Source organism: Carassius auratus, chromosome 40, assembly GCF_003368295.1.
Source record: "Carassius auratus strain Wakin chromosome 40, ASM336829v1, whole genome shotgun sequence".
In the NCBI taxonomy this organism is placed as follows: Eukaryota; Metazoa; Chordata; class Actinopteri; order Cypriniformes; family Cyprinidae; genus Carassius; species Carassius auratus.
Window position 1 is genome coordinate 13219232 of NC_039282.1, and position 19201 is coordinate 13238432.

The 19201-nt window shown below is 36.2% G+C and overlaps 2 protein-coding genes and 2 pseudogenes across 2 annotated transcripts; 2 read left to right on the forward strand and 2 right to left on the reverse strand.

Moving 5' to 3' along the window:
• The first annotated feature begins 1215 nt into the window (after window positions 1-1215).
• Window positions 1216-1848, forward strand: LOC113058925 (olfactory receptor 1J1-like; annotated as a pseudogene).
• Window positions 1849-5962: 4114 nt separating this feature from the next.
• LOC113059011 (olfactory receptor 52E8-like) lies at window positions 5963-6950 on the reverse strand (annotated as a pseudogene).
• Window positions 6951-12463: 5513 nt separating this feature from the next.
• On the forward strand, window positions 12464-13426 carry LOC113058926 (olfactory receptor 2L5-like). The gene has a single exon (XM_026227179.1). The coding sequence runs from the start codon at window positions 12464-12466 to the stop codon at window positions 13424-13426; it is 963 nt and encodes a 320-aa protein (XP_026082964.1).
• Window positions 13427-17431: 4005 nt separating this feature from the next.
• On the reverse strand, window positions 17432-18439 carry LOC113059012 (olfactory receptor 1-like). The gene has a single exon (XM_026227250.1). The coding sequence runs from the start codon at window positions 18410-18412 to the stop codon at window positions 17432-17434; it is 981 nt and encodes a 326-aa protein (XP_026083035.1). The 5' UTR covers window positions 18413-18439.
• Window positions 18440-19201: the final 762 nt, after the last annotated feature.

Genomic DNA, 19201 nt, shown 5'->3' on the forward strand with positions numbered 1-19201 from the left:
CATTTTATGGGATTGTGACTTCACAGCATGAATACATAAAGTTTATGTTATAGGTTTATTGCTTTGCCGTTTGCTGACATTGTTAGTGGAGATGTTATTATTAGTAGATAACACAAAATGTACATATTTCAGCACATATCAAGTCACATATTATAGGTCACTTTTTTCCATGCCCTCATTATTTTTTACTTTTCTATAGATACACTATAGATATATATGATTTAGATTTGCTTTTATAGAGCTCTACAACAGTATACAGATTAATGAGCGATCATAATAATGAGACCTTTTTTTTTTTTTTTTACCTTGTTTGTGTCTGTGGACCAAAAGTGCAAAAACCTCTGTTCATACCTACATACACGAACAGCTTTATGGATAATTGCAGTAATTAAACACTCATGAGAAAAACATTTTTGCTAAATGACAAGACCTCAGTCAAGGTAATTATTTCTCTGTTTGTAAACAGTGGATAATTAAACCCATTAGACCCTGGTCATTAGTTTAAGAGTCCTATATAAATCCATTTTTCCTGTAACACTGCAGGATTTCAATCCAAAGCAAGATTTACAGAGCAGTTGGTGGGTATTTTTTGTAATTGTTTAATTGCCAGTTGTTAATGAACTTCCACTGTTTGTTTTATTTAGTTTTTCTGTTGCAGTGCTTGTGTCTAATTTAGTTTAGTTTTATGATTGAAGATAATATGAGGCTGAAAAGAAACAATAAAATCTGCTGCTTCAGTGCCAATCCACACATTTCCTATTCAGTTTTTTCTAATGTTAATTTTAGAAAATCTTTTCTTCTCAAACCGAATTTTTAAAAGCTGAAAAAGTATTAATCGTATATATTTTTTTTTTTAGATTTGCCAGAGTTCAAATGAATTTTTCAGTTGCTTTCAGCAATGGAACTTATTCTTTCAATGGAGGTTTTTATTTAACTGCCTTCCGCAATTTGGAAAACAAAAACTACCTCATTTTGGCCTTGGCGATCATCTACATCATCACCTTGCTGGGTAACCTTGTTCTTCTGGCTGTCGTCCTAATGAACTCCAGCTTACAGAGCCCCAAGTATCTTGCTGTATGTAATCTAGCTATTATTGACATTTCAATTAATAGTGTTATAATTCCTCAAATGGTGCCTGTTTTTGCATTCAATCAGAATTATGTTTCGTTTGGAGCATGTTTTTCCCAAATGTTCTTCATGCATTTTTTTGGTGACATGGAATCCTTCTCTCTTGCTCTTTTGGCTTATGACCGTCTGATTGCGATTTGCTGGCCTCTGCGTTACTCTACAATAAACACCAACCTGAGGATGCTGCTCATAATAGCAGGGATTTGGTCTCTGGTTGTTCTGCTGGAGATTTTCCCAGTCATTTTTGCAGCCAGGCTCCCTTACTGTGGCTCTAGACAGGTACAGAGCTGCTGTTGTGAACATGGCCCGGTCTATAAGTTGGCTTGTACAGACACTTCTTACAACCGACAACTGGCTACAGCTAAGACTCTGACTGCTTTACTAGGCCCTTTGACTTTTATTATCTTCACCTATGTGATTGTAGTGGTTGCTGTGACACGGATTGCATCCATATCACAGCGTTGGAAGGCCTTCCACACCTGTCTCACTCACCTGCTGCTCGTCCTGCTCTATTATATGCCTGTCATTCTAGCATATGTACTAGGGAACTTGCGACTGGTTCAGAATGTTGATCTTTTTACAGCAGTTCTGACTGTTTCTGTTACACTTCCCCCAATGCTGAACCCCATCATTTACAGCTTAAAGACTGATGAACTCAGAGACAAGATAGTCAAGCTTCTGGGAAAGCCAAAAGTGGCACAACAGATCATTAAAAATTAGGCTTATGGTTAACAACGATAACAGTTCTATTCCTTTTAAAGTACTTGTAATTTGTAAACTTGACCCAGTGCATTATGTATTATTATCGCATTGTATTCACGGCGAGTTCCTCATCTTTCAGTGCAAAAAAGAAAATAAATGAGAGAAATATTATTTGGTTGATTTTATTGTATTTGTCTCTACTCCAGGATTTGTATCCCCTCATTTCTAATGCTGTTAGAATTTGTAAATATCATATATTTAGGTGTTTTTGTCATACACAAACAGTTAGCAAAATTATAATTAGTTAAACAAAATACTGTTTCATAATGTAGTAGGTTCAAGTGTCAGCAAAAAATCTGTAAATTTGAGGTCCTGAATGACTTTAAAATGAATAAAACATATAATAAAACACAAACATAATAAAATGACTTCTCATACAGTCATCATAATATACTTATAGTGTATAATGCATTTTAAAAATAGATCTTATTTGATAGTTATTATGTTAGCATTCATGGGGGAATCAAGATAACATGTTTTTAGAGTTGTTTCACACCTAAGGACACTAGATGTCAGAATTATTCATATGAACATATATCATATAAAAAACAGTCAATGGTATTTGCCTGTGAAAGTCATTTGGGCATTTCAGTTTGAAATCATGAAGATTCATTCTCTCATTTACCCACTAGATGGCAGAAAAAGAAAAAATGCACTGCAGTTGACCATTTGCACTTTGAAGATTATGAGAAGCATAAATGCCCTTTGATTAAAATGTTTCTCAGTGTAAAATAAGAACTATCCTTATAAATCAACTGATGAGTGAGTCTTTCATAACTTCAATATACAGCTTTATTACAATGTTATATTATTTGAGTTATTAGACACTCCAAGAATTTTAATAATGTGTCTCCTCCTCTCTTTTTTATGTCCTCTTAGAAAGCTCTACACAACAAAAAATGGTCTAAAGAGTGATATAGGTTGTATTACAGAAACATCCTAACGATGGCAACAATGATAAAAAACCCTCCCTGTTAAATCAACAACATTCTCCCAAATTTTGTCCTAAATAGCATAAAAAGATTTGTTTAATAAATCATTTTCGTATTAGAGAATGTTTTGAATTGTCAAGGGCGTGCAAAGCTCCAAGCATGCACTGTGGTTTGAATAAATGATGTGGGTACTGTTGTGAGATTATCATTTGCTGACTTTATTCATGCTCTATTTTTTTTTAAACTAATGATCCTTTATTGATTTATTCAAGTACTGTGAATATGTTCTACAATTCAAAAATTTGGGGTCAGTAAGATTTTTATTTTCAGCAAGGATGCATTAAACTGATCAAAAAAGACAGTAAAGACATTTATAATGTTAACAAGGATTTCTATTTTAGATTTTCTATACATCAAAAATCTGGAGAAATGTAATATGGTTTTCATAAACATATTAAGCAGCACCACTGTTTAAAAAAAAAAAATAATGATAAGAAATATTGGTAACACTTTCTATGAAGCCTGTATTTATAATACATTATAAAGGTATTCTTAAGACATTATAATGAATGCATAGTGCATTATAAACATAATATGTTGTATCATCTCATGAATATTCATAAGAACAGTTTGAATATATTATAATATTTACTTATTTGTGGTTATTGCTCTTAAGAGTATGATTATTTATAACACAATGAACATGTTGCATCCACTTTTTACAATGGATTATATTTCTCATAGTTAAAATGCATTATAAAACTCATATCTTGCCGTATTTCTGATGCTACTTTACTTAAAGTGGTCAAAGAACACCTATAAGTAGTAATAATAATAATAAGAAGAAGAGGAAGAATAAAACTTCTCTCAGACAGCCATAAGATCAGATATCAGATCAAAATAAACAATGTCAAGATATGGAACAGTCCATTATACTGTAAATGAAGTAGATTTAATATGGAGTTCATTGTGTGTTATAATCATACTCTCAAGCTTGTATGTTTTAGTTTAAAATAATTAGCTTGAATTTAGCTTAGGGTTTTCATCTGCTGGGGACCTCTAAATAATCTCCATGGAGAATTTATTAAGAGAATCTCCAGACCTCAGGTCCAAATTAATTTGACCTTTTGTTCCAGTGGGACTATTTCATCATGCAATCATGGATTAACATCTTTGTTAAATTGAATTTTGTTAAACTTAAATTATCAACACAATCAAATCTTTGTTGATCTTTGCAGTGACTTCTTTACTAAGATTAACATTAGAGTGAAGCAACTTGTTTTCTTTATTTACATTATATTTAGTCATTTAGCAGACACTTTTATCCAAAGCGACTTACAAATGAGGACAGTGGAAGCAACCAAAATCAACAAAAGAGCAATGATATACAAGTGATTTAACAAGTCTCAGTTAGCTTAAATGCAGTACACATAGCAAGGGCTTTAAATAATATAATAAATAAAAAGAAAACAGAAAGAATAGAAAAAGAATAGAGCAAGCTAGTGTAAGAGGTATTTTTTGCTTTTGTTAATCTGCATAATAAATGAAAATAAAACAGATAAGAGTACAAAAAGATTAGAAAGCTGTAGGTTTTTTATTTTTTTATTTTTTATTTAAGTTAGAGGGTCAAATATAGATGGAAGAGTTGTGTTTTTAGCCAATTCTTGAAGATTCTGCTTGGATTGAGTTGGGCAGTTCATTCCACCAGGAGGAAACATTTCATTTAAAAGTCTGTTAAAGTGACTTTTTGCTTCTTTGGGATGGCACAATCAACCAATGTTCACTTGCAGAAGATAAAGACTAGTGCTAACTGATATATACTTGTCTTGAATCTAAGCAGCATTCTACTTTCATAAAGATCTCACTGATTAACCTTACAAGCTATCAGAATTTATACTTACTTTCTGGTCATATAAATTTCAGCATCTGCAAAAGTGTTTTTTTTTTTCTCAAGTAAGAGCTCCATATTCTCCTATATCATACTGTATGAGCCTTAGTGCCTGATGCATTAAATGTGATTTTCAACAAACGGCATATGCAATTTATTTATTTTTCTTTCAATATGCTGTTCCATAATGATAATAATAATAATATATAAATAAATAAACATTTCTGACTTTTATTTCATTATTTTATGTCATGCTTTATAGGAATAAAAACCTTTTTCTAAAAACCTAATCTAAAGGCTTTGCATGGTTTTGCAGAATTATTGTATATTTAGCCTATGTAAAAAAAAACACTGCACAATGTACTGGATTAACATTAAATCATTTTCTGCATTTATTTCATGTGTTTTACCTCTATTTTGAGTTTTGCACTTCATTGCATTCTGTTTTATGGTTAATGGAAATGTCCTAGCAGAAAAGTACTGCCATTTATTATTGTATTTATTTATTTTAACAGTATATGACAATTTTCATTTAATTAAAATACATTTTAAAACAATTTAATGCATTCACATATATTCAATGCATTTGAACAAAACACATTTATAAATTGGAAGCAGACATGTTTAATACAAAGGAGAAAACAAAAAGTGAATAATGAACAATAGTGAACAATTAATTATGAATTATTTTATTGTTTTAGATCTGAACAAATTTCACAAATAAACTTAAATAAATGGGATTTCACAAATAAACTTAAATAAATGGGATTATGATTGCAGGTTCACAAACAGACAAAAATAACAGACATTTCAAATCCAAATTTGTGTTACAATTAATACTGAAATGCAAATAAGCCAACAAGATGCTAAACAAATGGATGAATGACAATCACTTTATGATTAAAAATAAGAGGCCTGATTATTTCTAATGGAAGACTATGAAAAACTAAGAGTAGCAGCTTTATGTTATATAGCTCTTTAAATACACAAAATATTTAAATGGTAGGTTATTTGTTTCAGCATGCCAGAAAAATACAGAACGGACAGTAATAGCTCACATACCCATGAGAAACAACAATATCAATGTAAATCATACTCAGCATATATGATGGCAGTAAAAAAAAAAAAAAAATGACAAAGACAGTATATATGCCCTAAACTGTATCTTGTTTATTTACAACAAGATGTGTACATTAAATGTGCAATGAATACATACATGAACAACTTCTTCGCGATGAGGAATGAACAAACCTTTTGCAATCAATTTGAAATACCCTGGTTAATGGATGCAGACTTTTTTTTAATCACTGTTTGGATGAAGTTCTTAACTTCAGCTGTGTTTAAGACATATATAATTGGATTTAGCATTGGTGGAACAGCATATGCCAGAGATGTGCTGATGATTCTCACATTGGGAGACAGAGAAAGCATGATTGCAGCGATATATGTGCAGATTATAGGAAGGAAACACACTCCAACTAACAACAGGTGAGAAACACAAGTCTTCAGGGCCTTAACACGCCCCTCCCATGTTGTAATCTTACTTAAAGCGAAAAAAATGCAAAGGTAAGACAGGAATATTATCAGCGGAGCAGCAAAGTAGACTGCTGTGTTGAGCTTTGCCATAAATGAATTCACGCTGTTGTCATTACATGCCATTCTATACACTGGTCCATGGTCACAAAAATAACTCTGTATCTCATTGGACTTGCAGAATGAAAGTCGGGTGACCAAAGATACTGTCAAGCCCACCAGAAAAGTGCTAAGTATCCACATTATTGAGAAAATAGAACACATGACAGCATTATTTACAATGGCGTGATATCTTAGTGGCAAGCAAATTGCAACAAAGCGATCAAATGCCAAGACAACAAGGCTGACACACTGTATTGTATTAAAGAAGTAAACAAAAAACATGTTTGCCAAGCAAGCATTGTAGGAGATGTACTGTGACTCAAAAAGAAAAGTCTTCATCATGTTAGGAATCAGTGCATTAGTTTCACCAATATCAGCCAAGGCCAAATTAAACACACCGATGTACTTTGGACTGTGCAGACTCTGGTCAATAGCTATAATGAGAAGGACTATAGAGTTCCCAATCACAGCAACAATATAAATGAAAAACAGGAACATATAGTAATAGTTGCTGTATGGTATACCAGAAAGTCCATGATGAAAAAGTATTGAGGATGCACAACAGAGATATTTTGGGGAAAACTGTCATTTAAGATATACATGGCAGCTTTCTCTTTGGTGTATTATCTTGCTGAAATTAGAAATAATAGGCTAAGATTGTGTATATATAAAAAAAAAAAAAAAAAAAAAAAAAAAACAAATACAAGATGTTCCCCTGTAGCCTACTGTTCAGTAACTACTCTGCTATGTTTGCACTGAAGCCATTTAGTTTAGCTGTATCATAGGCACTAAGTTAAAACTAAAAAGTACTAAAAGTTAAAACTAAACCCTCTGTTCAAACTGACAATTACGGAGGCTTTACAATAACTGTTGAAATAAAACAAAAATTCAATAGTATGACATCAATGAGTTGATGTTGTACCCTACATGATGGACTTAAATCTTTTGAAATGTAATGTCGCTTATAGACCTATTTTAACATGAGGATTACAGCCTATAGTCAGCCTGACACTGATTTAATCAGTAAGGCTACACCTAGGCTATATGCATGCTCATTTGTTTTTAGAAAGGACCTAGAAAGGACCTCTACTGCCCTGAAAGACAGCGGAGACCAGGACAACTAGAGCCCCAGATACAGATCCCCTGTAAAGACCTTGTCTCAGAGGAGCACCAGGACAAGACCACAGGAAACAGATGATTCTTCTGCACAATCTGACTTTGCTGCAGCCTGGAATTGAACTACTGGTTTCGTCTGGTCAGAGGAGAACTGGCCCCCCAACTGAGCCTGGTTTCTCCCAAGGTTTTTTTCTCCATTCTGTCACCGATGGAGTTTCGGTTCCTTGCCGCTGTCGCCTCTGGCTTGCTTAGTTGGGGTCACTTCATCTACAGCGATATCGTTGACTTGATTGCAAATTAAAACAGACACTATTTCAACTGAACAGAGATGACATCAATGAATTCAATGATGAACTGCCTTTAACTATCATTTTGCATTATTGAGACACTGTTTTCCAAATGAATGTTGTTCAGTGCTTTGGCGCAATGTATTTTGTTTAAAGCACTATATAAATAAAGGTGATTGATTGATTGATTGATTGTTTTTAAAAATATTAAATAAAATAAATTTAAATAAACTTTTCCCACCAATGTGTTAAATTACTTCATTCATTCGTTGCCATTAATTAAGTGAAGATATAGCCTAGAACATTATTTTTTTTTTACATAGCCTATTTATGTATGAAACAAATTGCTAGGAAAAAATGTATACGTTTAAATGTATAAATATATATTACGGTTTTCAAGAAAAAAAAAAAAAAAATTGCTGATGCAACCTTGCCCTGCTCCTCTTTGCCTCCTGCTTTGACGCTCCAAATTCAGGGATCGTTTTTAAACACAACTAGGCTAAAATAATAGGCTTCTGTCGTCAGATATGCAAACGTACGTAAAATATGATTATGCTGAGCTTTCATTAGCCTATATAAGACCCCACGCAGACAAAGACAGCACGTAAAGTCCTCAGTCAATATAAAAATTAAATACAAAAATTAAAAAATCAATCGCAGTCGGAGATGTCTCTTGAAACGTTTGTGCTCCAGCTACGTTCAGAATAGAGGCAGCTTCGGAGTGCAGAAGGAAGGATTTTTCCCGATTATTATTATGCGCCCTGTCATAATATATAAGAAACAGACATAAAGAATTTGCGCACAGAAGGCTATTCTGCGGTTATGACATGCGATTGGCGCACTTCTGCTGTACACTCGGACTTAAAGCCTTGGTCGTGATTGGCACATAGGGCGTGACTGAGAGGGCGGGGACTTTAAATAGATCACAACGGGGTCAGTGTGGGGAAAAAACACAAACAACAACAACAGCAAAAATGTCTTTACATTGAATATGAAATTACATTTTTTGCTGCTAATTTAATAAAGGGAACTGTATTTAAATTCTCCTGTGTCTCTTCCTTTTTTGTCATTTTTAAAACATTTTATTATTTTAATAGTATAGCCTACATTAATACATACATGCAAATTAAATTTTTCTCTGAGAAATATGTGAATCATAGAAATAAAAAATGTGCATGGGAGAACAAGCCTGCACTATTTTAAATCCCGCTATCCTGCTTCTCCTTATGCAGTAGGCCTATGACAGTCTACTCCAATGTATATCTGCTGACACATCTCATGAGAGCATGAATACAGTGATGCAATATATGCTTTGTCCTTCTTTTTCGAAATTACGATTGCAAAATTGTAAAAATAAATAAATAAATGTAAAAAAAAATGATTTTTAAAGTAAATTCATATTCATAATTCATATTTTGTGGGAAGTTTTGATTAAAGTTTAAGCAAATTATATGAAAAGCTTGCTTTAACCTAACATGTAAAAATCTCTATGTAGTTGGATCAAGGCTGGATGCTTATGTCTGTCACTGTGTGTGTGTGAGTGTGTGTTATTGCTATTATAGCTATTTGTCCCATATGGCCATTATAATAATCTCTCTGGAGTGCAAAATATCCTTAGATATTATGTGAGATAATGAAATGTTAATTTTACAAAAACCTTAATTCTCAGCTGAGAATTCACTTAAATATGATATAAATACCCTTTTTTTTTAAATCTTACACTAATTTGTTTGTTGATTAATTTTAAAATAAAACATTACACATTACACACAGTTCTTTCTCACCATTTAGCTACAAAGGTTTAATATATATTTTATTGAAAAAATCATGATAATTTACAAAAAAACGAACTAATATTAAAATCTGTAGAAGAGCCATTTGTAAAGTTGCCATATTTTTTAAATCACAAAATTCAAAATTTTATTTTTAAATCAAAAGGATTTTGCAGTTTTGAGTGTTTATAGGTGAACTATTTTCAATAAGAACAGAAGACGAAAATTATTTATCTGTGTGCATACATTGTAATGTATACCTGATTATGTCAGCAGAGGCTTTGTGAACAAACTATGCCACCTAAGAGACTGTTGTTTGCTGACGTATGTTTGCTAATGATGGCACATTCACAAAGGCATGCACTCATTAGGAATAGAGAGAAAAACAAGTCGCAAATGAAGACTATGGGGAAATGTTACCCATCATTAGGTTTTTTTATGATACAATTTCGGTTTGTATTTCAAAACATGAGCTGGAGATCATTTTAAAACCATAATCTGATTGCCTTTTAATGCTTTCATATTATTTGAAGGACACTCGAGATGAACTTTGACCTCCTGAAAGTAAAAGTTCCCAGCAGGTTAATATTCAATACGTGTGTACCTACAAGACAATATGTGTGTACCATCAGATTAAGACTACAGTTTTACAATTTTATACAAAAATTCTAAAAAGTTCCCATCAGAATAAATTAAAAGCAATATTTAAAAGATCCTTTACACTTTCATTTCATAACAAATGATCAAAACTACTTCAACTACTACTAATAATTCTAAGTATAATAAATGTTTGAAAAATGGTACAAAAATTGTCACTGGGCAGTACCCTTTCAAAAGGTACTAATGCTTACCATTTAGGTACTAATATACCTGTATAAATGTATGTTTTTTACCTTGAAAGATCACTTTCAAGAATGATTCTGATGGTACACTGACAATGGATGTAAAGATGTGCATCAAAGTGACATGCTTTAATGTAAATCAGATCAAGTGATAATCCACACTAGGAATGGCACACATACATAACATTAAGACCCGACCAAGACAGACAGCACAGACTGGGACTTAAATGCAAGGGGTAACAAATGTAATTGTAAAGACACATCTGAACCAAATCACACAATCAAGAGACAGAAACTGGGTCATTGAGAGCACATGGGGAGGAAAACATACACACAGACAGTCCAGGGGTGTGACAGTTCACATCCCTCAGGTGGTGGTGGAACCCGAGGTCGAGCCTGAAGAGCCAAGTTGATGCTGAGGTTCTGAAGGGCTATGGTGGAGCCGAAGCGACAGAGGACCAAGGTAGAACCAGAGAGAAGGAGGAGCCTGACAGAGCCAGAGGGACAGAGGAATGAAGCACAGCCAGAGGAGTGGAGTCCCGATCCTGGTGGACTGACAGGCCACGGTAGAGAGGAGGGAGCTAGGAGCCATGATGGAGCTGCTGGGTCAGAGGCCCGAGGCAGAGTCCGGGAGTGATCCCACTGCACAGAGGGTGGGCTGAGGGTAAGCAGAGGGGCTGCCAGGAGACAGCGGTTGCAATAGTGAGGACTGGTGCAGAGGTGGTGGGAGAGGGAAGCTGGGAGGCTGTTCTGGATGCTCAGGGGGCTCAGGAATAGTGTGTGCTGCCCACACACCACAAGGTCATTCCCAACACAGGGAGCATGGAGGAAAGGGGGATGACCTCTGGGGTCATTTCAGGACAGGCAGACAGTTCAGGGCAGACAGATGGTACAGGGCAGAGTTAAGACGAAGATAGGAGAAGAGGGAGCAGGTCTGCAAATATATCCAAAAAGAAAACAGTCCACTGAGCTCAGCTCACCCTCATCCATGGTGCAGTGGGCAGAGCTTCCCCCGTGCTCTTGCTGTCCATAGCGCTTTCCACCGTGGCGAGCACTGTAGCCAGCTCTCGCACCTGGCTGATCCTCAGCTATGTTGCTCTCTCTGGCGATGTCTCATCGGTCGCGGCGGGGTTTGACTCTCCTTCATCGGTGGGCTCAGGATTATGCTTCGCACTGCAGGTTGATGGTGGGCTGGGCTCCGGGTATGGCTGTGTTCTGGATCGGGGGTAGATGCTCTTTAGACACTGGATGATTGACTCCCTCAAGCCGAGTCCAATAGTGTCTAGGAGATCGACGTACGTAATTTCAAGACCTGGTCAAGACAGACAGCGACTGGGACTTAAATGCATGGGGTAATGTAGGTAATTGCATTTGTTAACCAAATCACCTGAACCAAATCACACAATCAACAAGAGACAGAAACTGGGTTACTGAGAGCATATGAGGAGGAAAACATACACGCAGGCAGTTCAGGGGTGTGACATTAATAAGACCAATGGCTCCTTTTTCCCACACTTGTTCTGGGAGTGTGTAAATTTAGAAATTCCATGAAACTGGCAGATTGCTTTACAGCAGAAACAAATGCACGGCTGCATCCAAAATGTTATATTTCCATACTGAATGTCAAAAAGAGTTTATAGAATAGACTGTTTAAATAAAAAAATATTTGAAAAACAGTAGACGAAAAGTACCCGGCTGACCTACTACTTCTGCCAGTGCAAAGATTCTGTAATGTACATGAGATGGACAATTTACTATCCCATGAGGGCACGGGGGGGAAAAACAACCATGATCTTAGTACATTACGTCATTCCCTTCTATATATTTATAACAATTTGTCAGTTAACCCCACATATATGTGTGATAGAAGCATAATACACTCCATTATACCTCATGAAAGAGGTATGCAATGTGTGCCTTCTCAATGTTTTCAACCAGCGGATAGCAGGCTCATTCCATAATTCTTTAACAAAACATCTTGGCTGATTACATCAAACTTGCCTGATTTTTATTTATTTATTGAAGCTGTGTGATGTTAATTGTGAATTGTGTATTGTGTATATTCAGAACTTTAAAACTGTTCTGAGGACTTTAACTCATAATGTCAGTGGGAAACGTCAGCTTTATAAAGGATTTTGTGATAGTCGGCTTTCCTGGACTTCAGCCTCATTACTATGGCCTTGTCTCAGCGCTTCTGTTTTTTGTTTATGTGTTTACATTGGTGGGAAATGCTATATTTTTGGGATTGTTTATAATGAGTAGGAGCCTTCAGAAACCTGTATACTATTGCATTGTAAATCTAGTTGTGTGTGATGTACTATTCAGCACTACAACATTACCAAAGATAATCAGCAGGTACTGGTTCCAAGATGGAAGCATATCATTCATGGGCTGCTTTCTTCAGATGTTTTTTGTGCATTATTTTGGCTCAGTCACTGCACGATTGTTGGCAGTAATGGCTATCGATCGCTATGCAGCAATCTGTTTCCCACTTCGGTATCATAGTCTCATGACAAACAGAAATGTATTCATTCTGATCTTGGGCTCTTGGTTGCTGGGTTTGATAGGCCCCTTGATGATGATCATTCGAGCTTATCCTCTTCCTTACTGTGCGAGCAATTACATTGTGCACTGTTACTGTGATCATATTGCCATCACAACATTGGCATGCACTGACAGAGAAGAATATAGTTATCCAGCATTCATTCATGCTATGATAGTACTGCTGGGCTCTCTTGCTGTAATTGTTTTCTCTTACTGTGCTATCATTGTGGCAGTTCTGCGTATATCGAGTGCTCAAGGAAGGATGAAGACTTTCTCCACCTGCAGTCCTCAGCTCATCATAATTGCCCTTTTTTTCCTACCCAGATGTTTTAATTATTTGTCAAGCAATATTAATATAAAATTCAGTACTGATTTGCGATTAGTCATTATAATGATGTATAGCCTTTTACCCCCCATGATCAACCCCCTCATTTATTGTTTAAGAACAGATGAGGTAATGAAGGTTTTAAGAAAAAAAATTCAAAGGAAAAAAATAGACACTAAATCAGGGAAGACTTGACTGTACCCTCATAATATTTTATTTATATTAGCCTACTGTTTATATTTTTTGAAATTCACATGAGCAAACAGGAATAGAAATAAATTTTTGATTAAATGGTTTGCTATTTTAAAAGCTAATACATTTTTAAATTATGCATGTCTGAAGAAGTCTATTTTTGTACATAGAAAACTGAGTGTCATACAAATATCTGTGAGGTCTTATATATTTGAGTCCTTTACACAAAATAGAAATATTTATATATTTTTACAGTAAATGTAAATGTATATGATATCTAAATGTCTAAAAATATGGTTCATAGCTATGTGCAAAATAAAAGAGATATGAAAACGGAAACTTGTTTTTATTTTGCTGCATATAATTACAATAATGTTCAGTCATGAAACAAGGAAACAACATGCACTTTGCTTCATATAGGCTACATTTAATACAATAAATAAATTATTAACAAATATTAAGCCATAAATAATTAGATTCATGCCTAGCCAAAATAAATAAATAAATACACGTGTGTCAGAATAAACATTTGGAGTCTTAAACATATTTTTTTTTTCAAAATTGAGAATTATACGTCATTTGAAAGCTGAATAAATAAGCTTTTTGTATGGTTTGTTAGGATAGGACAATAAATGGCCGATATATATACTATTTAAATATCTGGAATCTGAGGGTAAAGAAAATTGCATTTAAAGCGGTCCAAATAAATCCTTAGCATTGCATAATATTAATACAAACTGATTTTTTAAAATATGTTTAAGGTAGGAAATAAAAGAAATATCTTCATTGAACATGGTTTTTAATATCCTAATTATTTTGGCTATTGCTACAAATAAACTCCAGAATGGTTTTGTGTTTGAGAGGTCACATATGAAGTTATGTTATTTGCAGTACATTGTCCAGCATTTAATCTCTGGGTTTTACACACTATTAAAAAACATACACTTTACTTTTACCTAATGAATTTGCCACTAGATGGCAGAAAAAGTATGTGACATTGTTTGTTCCCTTTCGATACTTCACTAATACTGCGTATGGGGAAAAGCTCCTTTTTCCTCGATACTGAAGCCTTTTTTCAATAACGCAGTGCAACTGCACTGCCATTGGTTTAATATGTAAACTTTTTTAAACCAATGACAGCGCTGCGTAGCTGCGGAGCAGTTTTCGACTCAGTCAATATGAGGGCGGCACGGCCGCTTTCGCATAAGGGTCAACCAGGCCTGTCTAGCAGCCCTGGAGCCTTGGATGAACCCTGTTTGGTTCAGTCGTGGATTACCCCTACAGGCGGTTTCCAGAAGGATTATGCTCTCAACATATGCGTCCAACCTGGGTTGGGGTGCTCTGTGCGAGGGCAGACCAGCCTTCAGCTCGTGGTCGCATGAGGAAAGCCATCTCCATATCAACTGCCTCGAGATGCTGGCAGTGGAACGAGCCCTTAAATCCTTTAAGGCGATCCTGGAAGGGCGCCACATCCTAGTCCAGTCGGACAGCATGACAGTGGTGTCCTACATAAATCAACCAGGTTGCGATCACTCAAGGCGACACACATACCTGGCAAGACGAATCTGGGAGGAGACATGCTTTCACAGAGCAATGTCCCCTCGGACAAGTGGATGCTCCATCCCCAGACGGTTCTCAAAATCTGGAAGATTTTCGGGAAGGCAGAGGTCGACCTCTTCGCCTCAGAAAGCAACTCTCATTGCCCAACTTATTTTTCAAAGGAAACAGATGCGCTGGCCCACAACTGACCCAGCCTCCTTCTTTATGTTTTTCCCCCAATCGCTCTGATCCCTCAGGTCATCAGACGAGTCAGGGAAGACGGGCACAGAGTCCTCCTAGTGGCCCCACTCTGGAGGAACCAAGTTTGGTCCTCGGAGCTTTTCAGGCTTTCCATGAAAGCCCCATGGCCGATCCCCTGAGGCGGGACCTCCTCTCTCAGGTGAACAGGACAATCTGGCATCCACAGCCAGAACTCTGGGCTCTGCATGTATGGTCCCTCGATGGGAGCCTCTGAGCCTCCCCGGGGACGTGCTACACACCATTGCTCAGACAAGAGCCCCGTCTACAAGACGCCTCTACGCCCAGAAATGGCACATTAGCACAAAACAAAGACCCTGTTGAGTGTGACGTATCTCCGATACTGTCATTTCTCCAAGAGCGTCTAGAAAAGGGTCTCACCCCTTCCACCCTCAAGGTTTACGTAGCAGCCATCGCAGCATTTCATGCTCCTATTGCTGGCAAATCAGTGGGTCGAAACAGCTTCATTGTGCGTTTCCTGAGAGGTGCTAGGCGGTTGAAGCCCCCACGTCCTCTCACCGTTCCCACTTGGGACCTTCACACAGTCCTTGGAGCACTCAAACCTGCGGTCAGCTGACCTTCGGCCCCTAATGCTCAAAACCGCTCTGCTACTTGCTCTAGCATCGGTCAAGCGTGTTGGCGATTTGCAGGCCCTCTTGGTGAGCCCTGCATGCCTTGAATTTGAGCCCAATGACTCTAAGGTCATTTTAAAACCCCAAAAAGCATGGCTACGTACCTAAAGTGCTCTCGACGCCATTCAGAGCACAGGTAATTTCCCCCTCAGCTCTGCCTCCGTTGTCAGGTGAGCGGGAGCTGGATTTACTCTGCCCAGTGAGGGCTTTGAGGATATACATTGAGCAGTCACAGCCGTTCAGGCAATCTGACCAGCTTTTTGTCTGCTTTGGTGGCCGCACCAAGGGGTCTCCGGTCTCAAAGCAACGCCTCTCGCGTTGGATAGTTGAAGCTATCGCTCTATGTTACTCCTCTATGGGCCTTGAGTGCCCCATAGGAGTAAGAGCCCACTCTACTAGAGGGATGGCCTCTTCATGGGCCTGGTCTAGTGATCTCTATCAAGGACATCTGTGAGGCGGCCGGCTGGTCCTCGCCGAAAAGGAGCTTTTCCCCATACGCAGTACACGTTCCGTATCTCAGGGAACCGAGGTTACGTTCGTAACCGAGTGCGTTTTTAAATAACACATGAAGTGTTAAAAAATACTTATTTTTAATTCTAAATATTAGATTTAAATTTAAATCTTATGTTTGATCAAACCTATAAGCCTCAGAAAAGGGTGAAACAATAAACAGAAACATCCAGACATAAATTTGTGTGTATATGGGTTAATTTTCATTTCCTTTATACATTACTAAAAAAAAGAAGAAAAACAATCATAAATGTAGAGAGCCAAGAACAACATCAGCAGATCTCAGACCAACAGTCTCATGTCAAAATGGGCTACAAATCAAACAGGAATACATTATGAAATAGTATATTATTTAGTCACATCTTGTGTACACACTTGATATAGCTAAAAACTTGATAATAGCAAAATAGGCCTACATTTTTAGAAGACAGTGAACACAATTGTTAAGGTCAACATATTACTGTTCACAAAAAGTCAAACTGCTTTTTTCCTGTTTGTTTTTCTCTTAACAACACAAGGTTAATGAATAAAGGTTAGATATCTATATAGTTTTGCATATATTGTAATACATATATAGAAATTCTATGCTTTCAGATGTTAATATGTCAAATTATGCATTCATTAAAAGATTGTTCACTGACATTATTTGTACTTTACGTCATAAAGACCTATGGGGACCAGCAACTGTTACCTACATTCTTCAAAATCTCTTTTTATGTTCAGCAAAAGAAAGAACTGAGAATGTAGAATTTATATGGGTAACTTGGTAAGACTTTGTTGAGACCAATTCTCACTATTAACTAGTTGCTTGTTAGCATGCCTATTATGAACATATTGGCTGTTTATTAGTACTTATAAAGCACATATTTTGCATTTTCTATATCCCTAATCCTACCCAATACCTAAACTTAACAACTACCTTACTAACTATTAATAAGCAGCAAAATAGGAGTTTACCGAGGCAAAAGTCACAGTTAATGGTTTGTTAATAGTGAGAATTGGACCTTAAAATAAAGTGTGACCAGTAATTTAATTCCTAATCATTAAATATAAATAAATAGACTTTCAGTCATTTAGAAATGTTCTCTCTAATTGGTGCAGATTTGTTTTTAAACACTTTTTGAATTATCTCTTTGATTTCAGCTGTCTTTAAAACATAAATGATAGGATTTAGCATCGGTGGAACAGCATAAGCCAGAGAGGTACTGATGACCCTTGCATTGGGTGTGAGAGAAACCAATAATGCGGCAATGTATGAGCAACACATTGGCAGGAAATATATCCCTACTAAAAACAGGTGAGAAAAACAGGTCTTCAGAGCTTTCAAACGTTCTTGCCAAGTTGTAATTTTGATTAAAGCAAGAAAAATTCCCATATATGAAAGGAATATAATGATCAATGGTGCTAAAAGGTATAAAGCTGAGACAAGAAATGCCATGATCTTATTAATGCTGTTGTCATTACATGCTAACCTAAACATCGGTCCATGATCACAAAAATAACTCTGTATCACATTAGATTCACATAATGAAAGTCGGGTTATCAAAGACACCATCAAGCCCACAACAGAAGAATTAAATGCCCAAACTGCTAAGAAAACTAAAAACATACTGGTATTGTTTACAAGAGCATGATATCTTAATGGCAGGCAAATTGCAATGAAGCGATCATATGACAGAACAACAAGAGTAACACTTTGTATAGAACTGAAGAGGAACACAAAGAACATGTTTGCCAAACAAGCATTGTAGGAGATGTACTGTGAGTCAAACAGAAAATTCTTCATCATGTTAGGAATCAGAGCATTAGTTTCACCAATATCAGCCAAGGCCAAATTAAACACACCGATGTACTTTGGACTGTGCAGGCTTCGTTCAAGAGCAATTATGAGAAGCACTATAGAGTTCCCAATTACAGTAATAAAATAAATCATGAATAAGAATATATAGTAATAACTGCTGTACGGTAATCTAGAAAGTCCAACGATGAAAAAGTACTCAGGATGAACAATGGAGATATTCTGGGAAAAGCTTGCATTTAAAGAACTCATGGCAGCTTTGCGTTTGGTGTTTTGAGCAAGCTGAAAATAGAAATTGCCAAAAAACATTAACAAAATCTAGGACATTTACAAAACTGTAATTTTAAATATCATTACAATATAAAATTCTGAAAATATACCTTCACGTAACAGCTTGTATGTGTATATATAAATATTATAGTCTGAGCAAACAAGGACAGCGACTGTCTGAACCTTTATGAGCTGCTTTGAATGAAATTACTACCCTACAAATGCTGGTCATTATCCATTCATGGTGCCTAGATCACTGGATATTTGCGTGACTGAATCCAAATATATCTTCTGATTCATCTCTTGAGAGCCTTCAGACGACAGTGATGTAATATATGCTGCAAATGTTTTGGCCATATTTTGGATTATTGTTTTATTTACTGGTCTGCAAGCAGTCCTCTCAACAATTGTGTTCAAATTTTTGCACAACAATATTATGGCTAATTACAGATGACCAGAAAGCATTAAATGAATAAAATGGAAGATCATAAAATATTTTTATTAAAAAGTATTTTGTTCATCATTTATATACAGTCTCATCAGTTGGTAACAATATCAACTGTCAGTTTAGTGGTGACCAAAAATAACCCCTCTGGGCCAGGGGGTGGCCAATCCTGCTCCAGAATGGCCTTCCATAAGAGCTTAGCTCTCTTCTTCATTAAATAGACACCTGAAGCAGCTAATCAAGATCAACAGGATCACTATAAACTCTTAGGCATGTCTGTTGGAGCTAACTATACAATTTACATTGGAATATGAGTTAATTCTACC

Coding starts and splice junctions, on each gene's coding strand:
- LOC113058926 (XM_026227179.1), top strand. CDS start 12,464: ATGTCAGTGGGAAACGTCAGCTTTATAAAGGATTTTGTGATAGTCGGC.
- LOC113059012 (XM_026227250.1), bottom strand. CDS start 18,412: ATGAGTTCTTTAAATGCAAGCTTTTCCCAGAATATCTCCATTGTTCAT.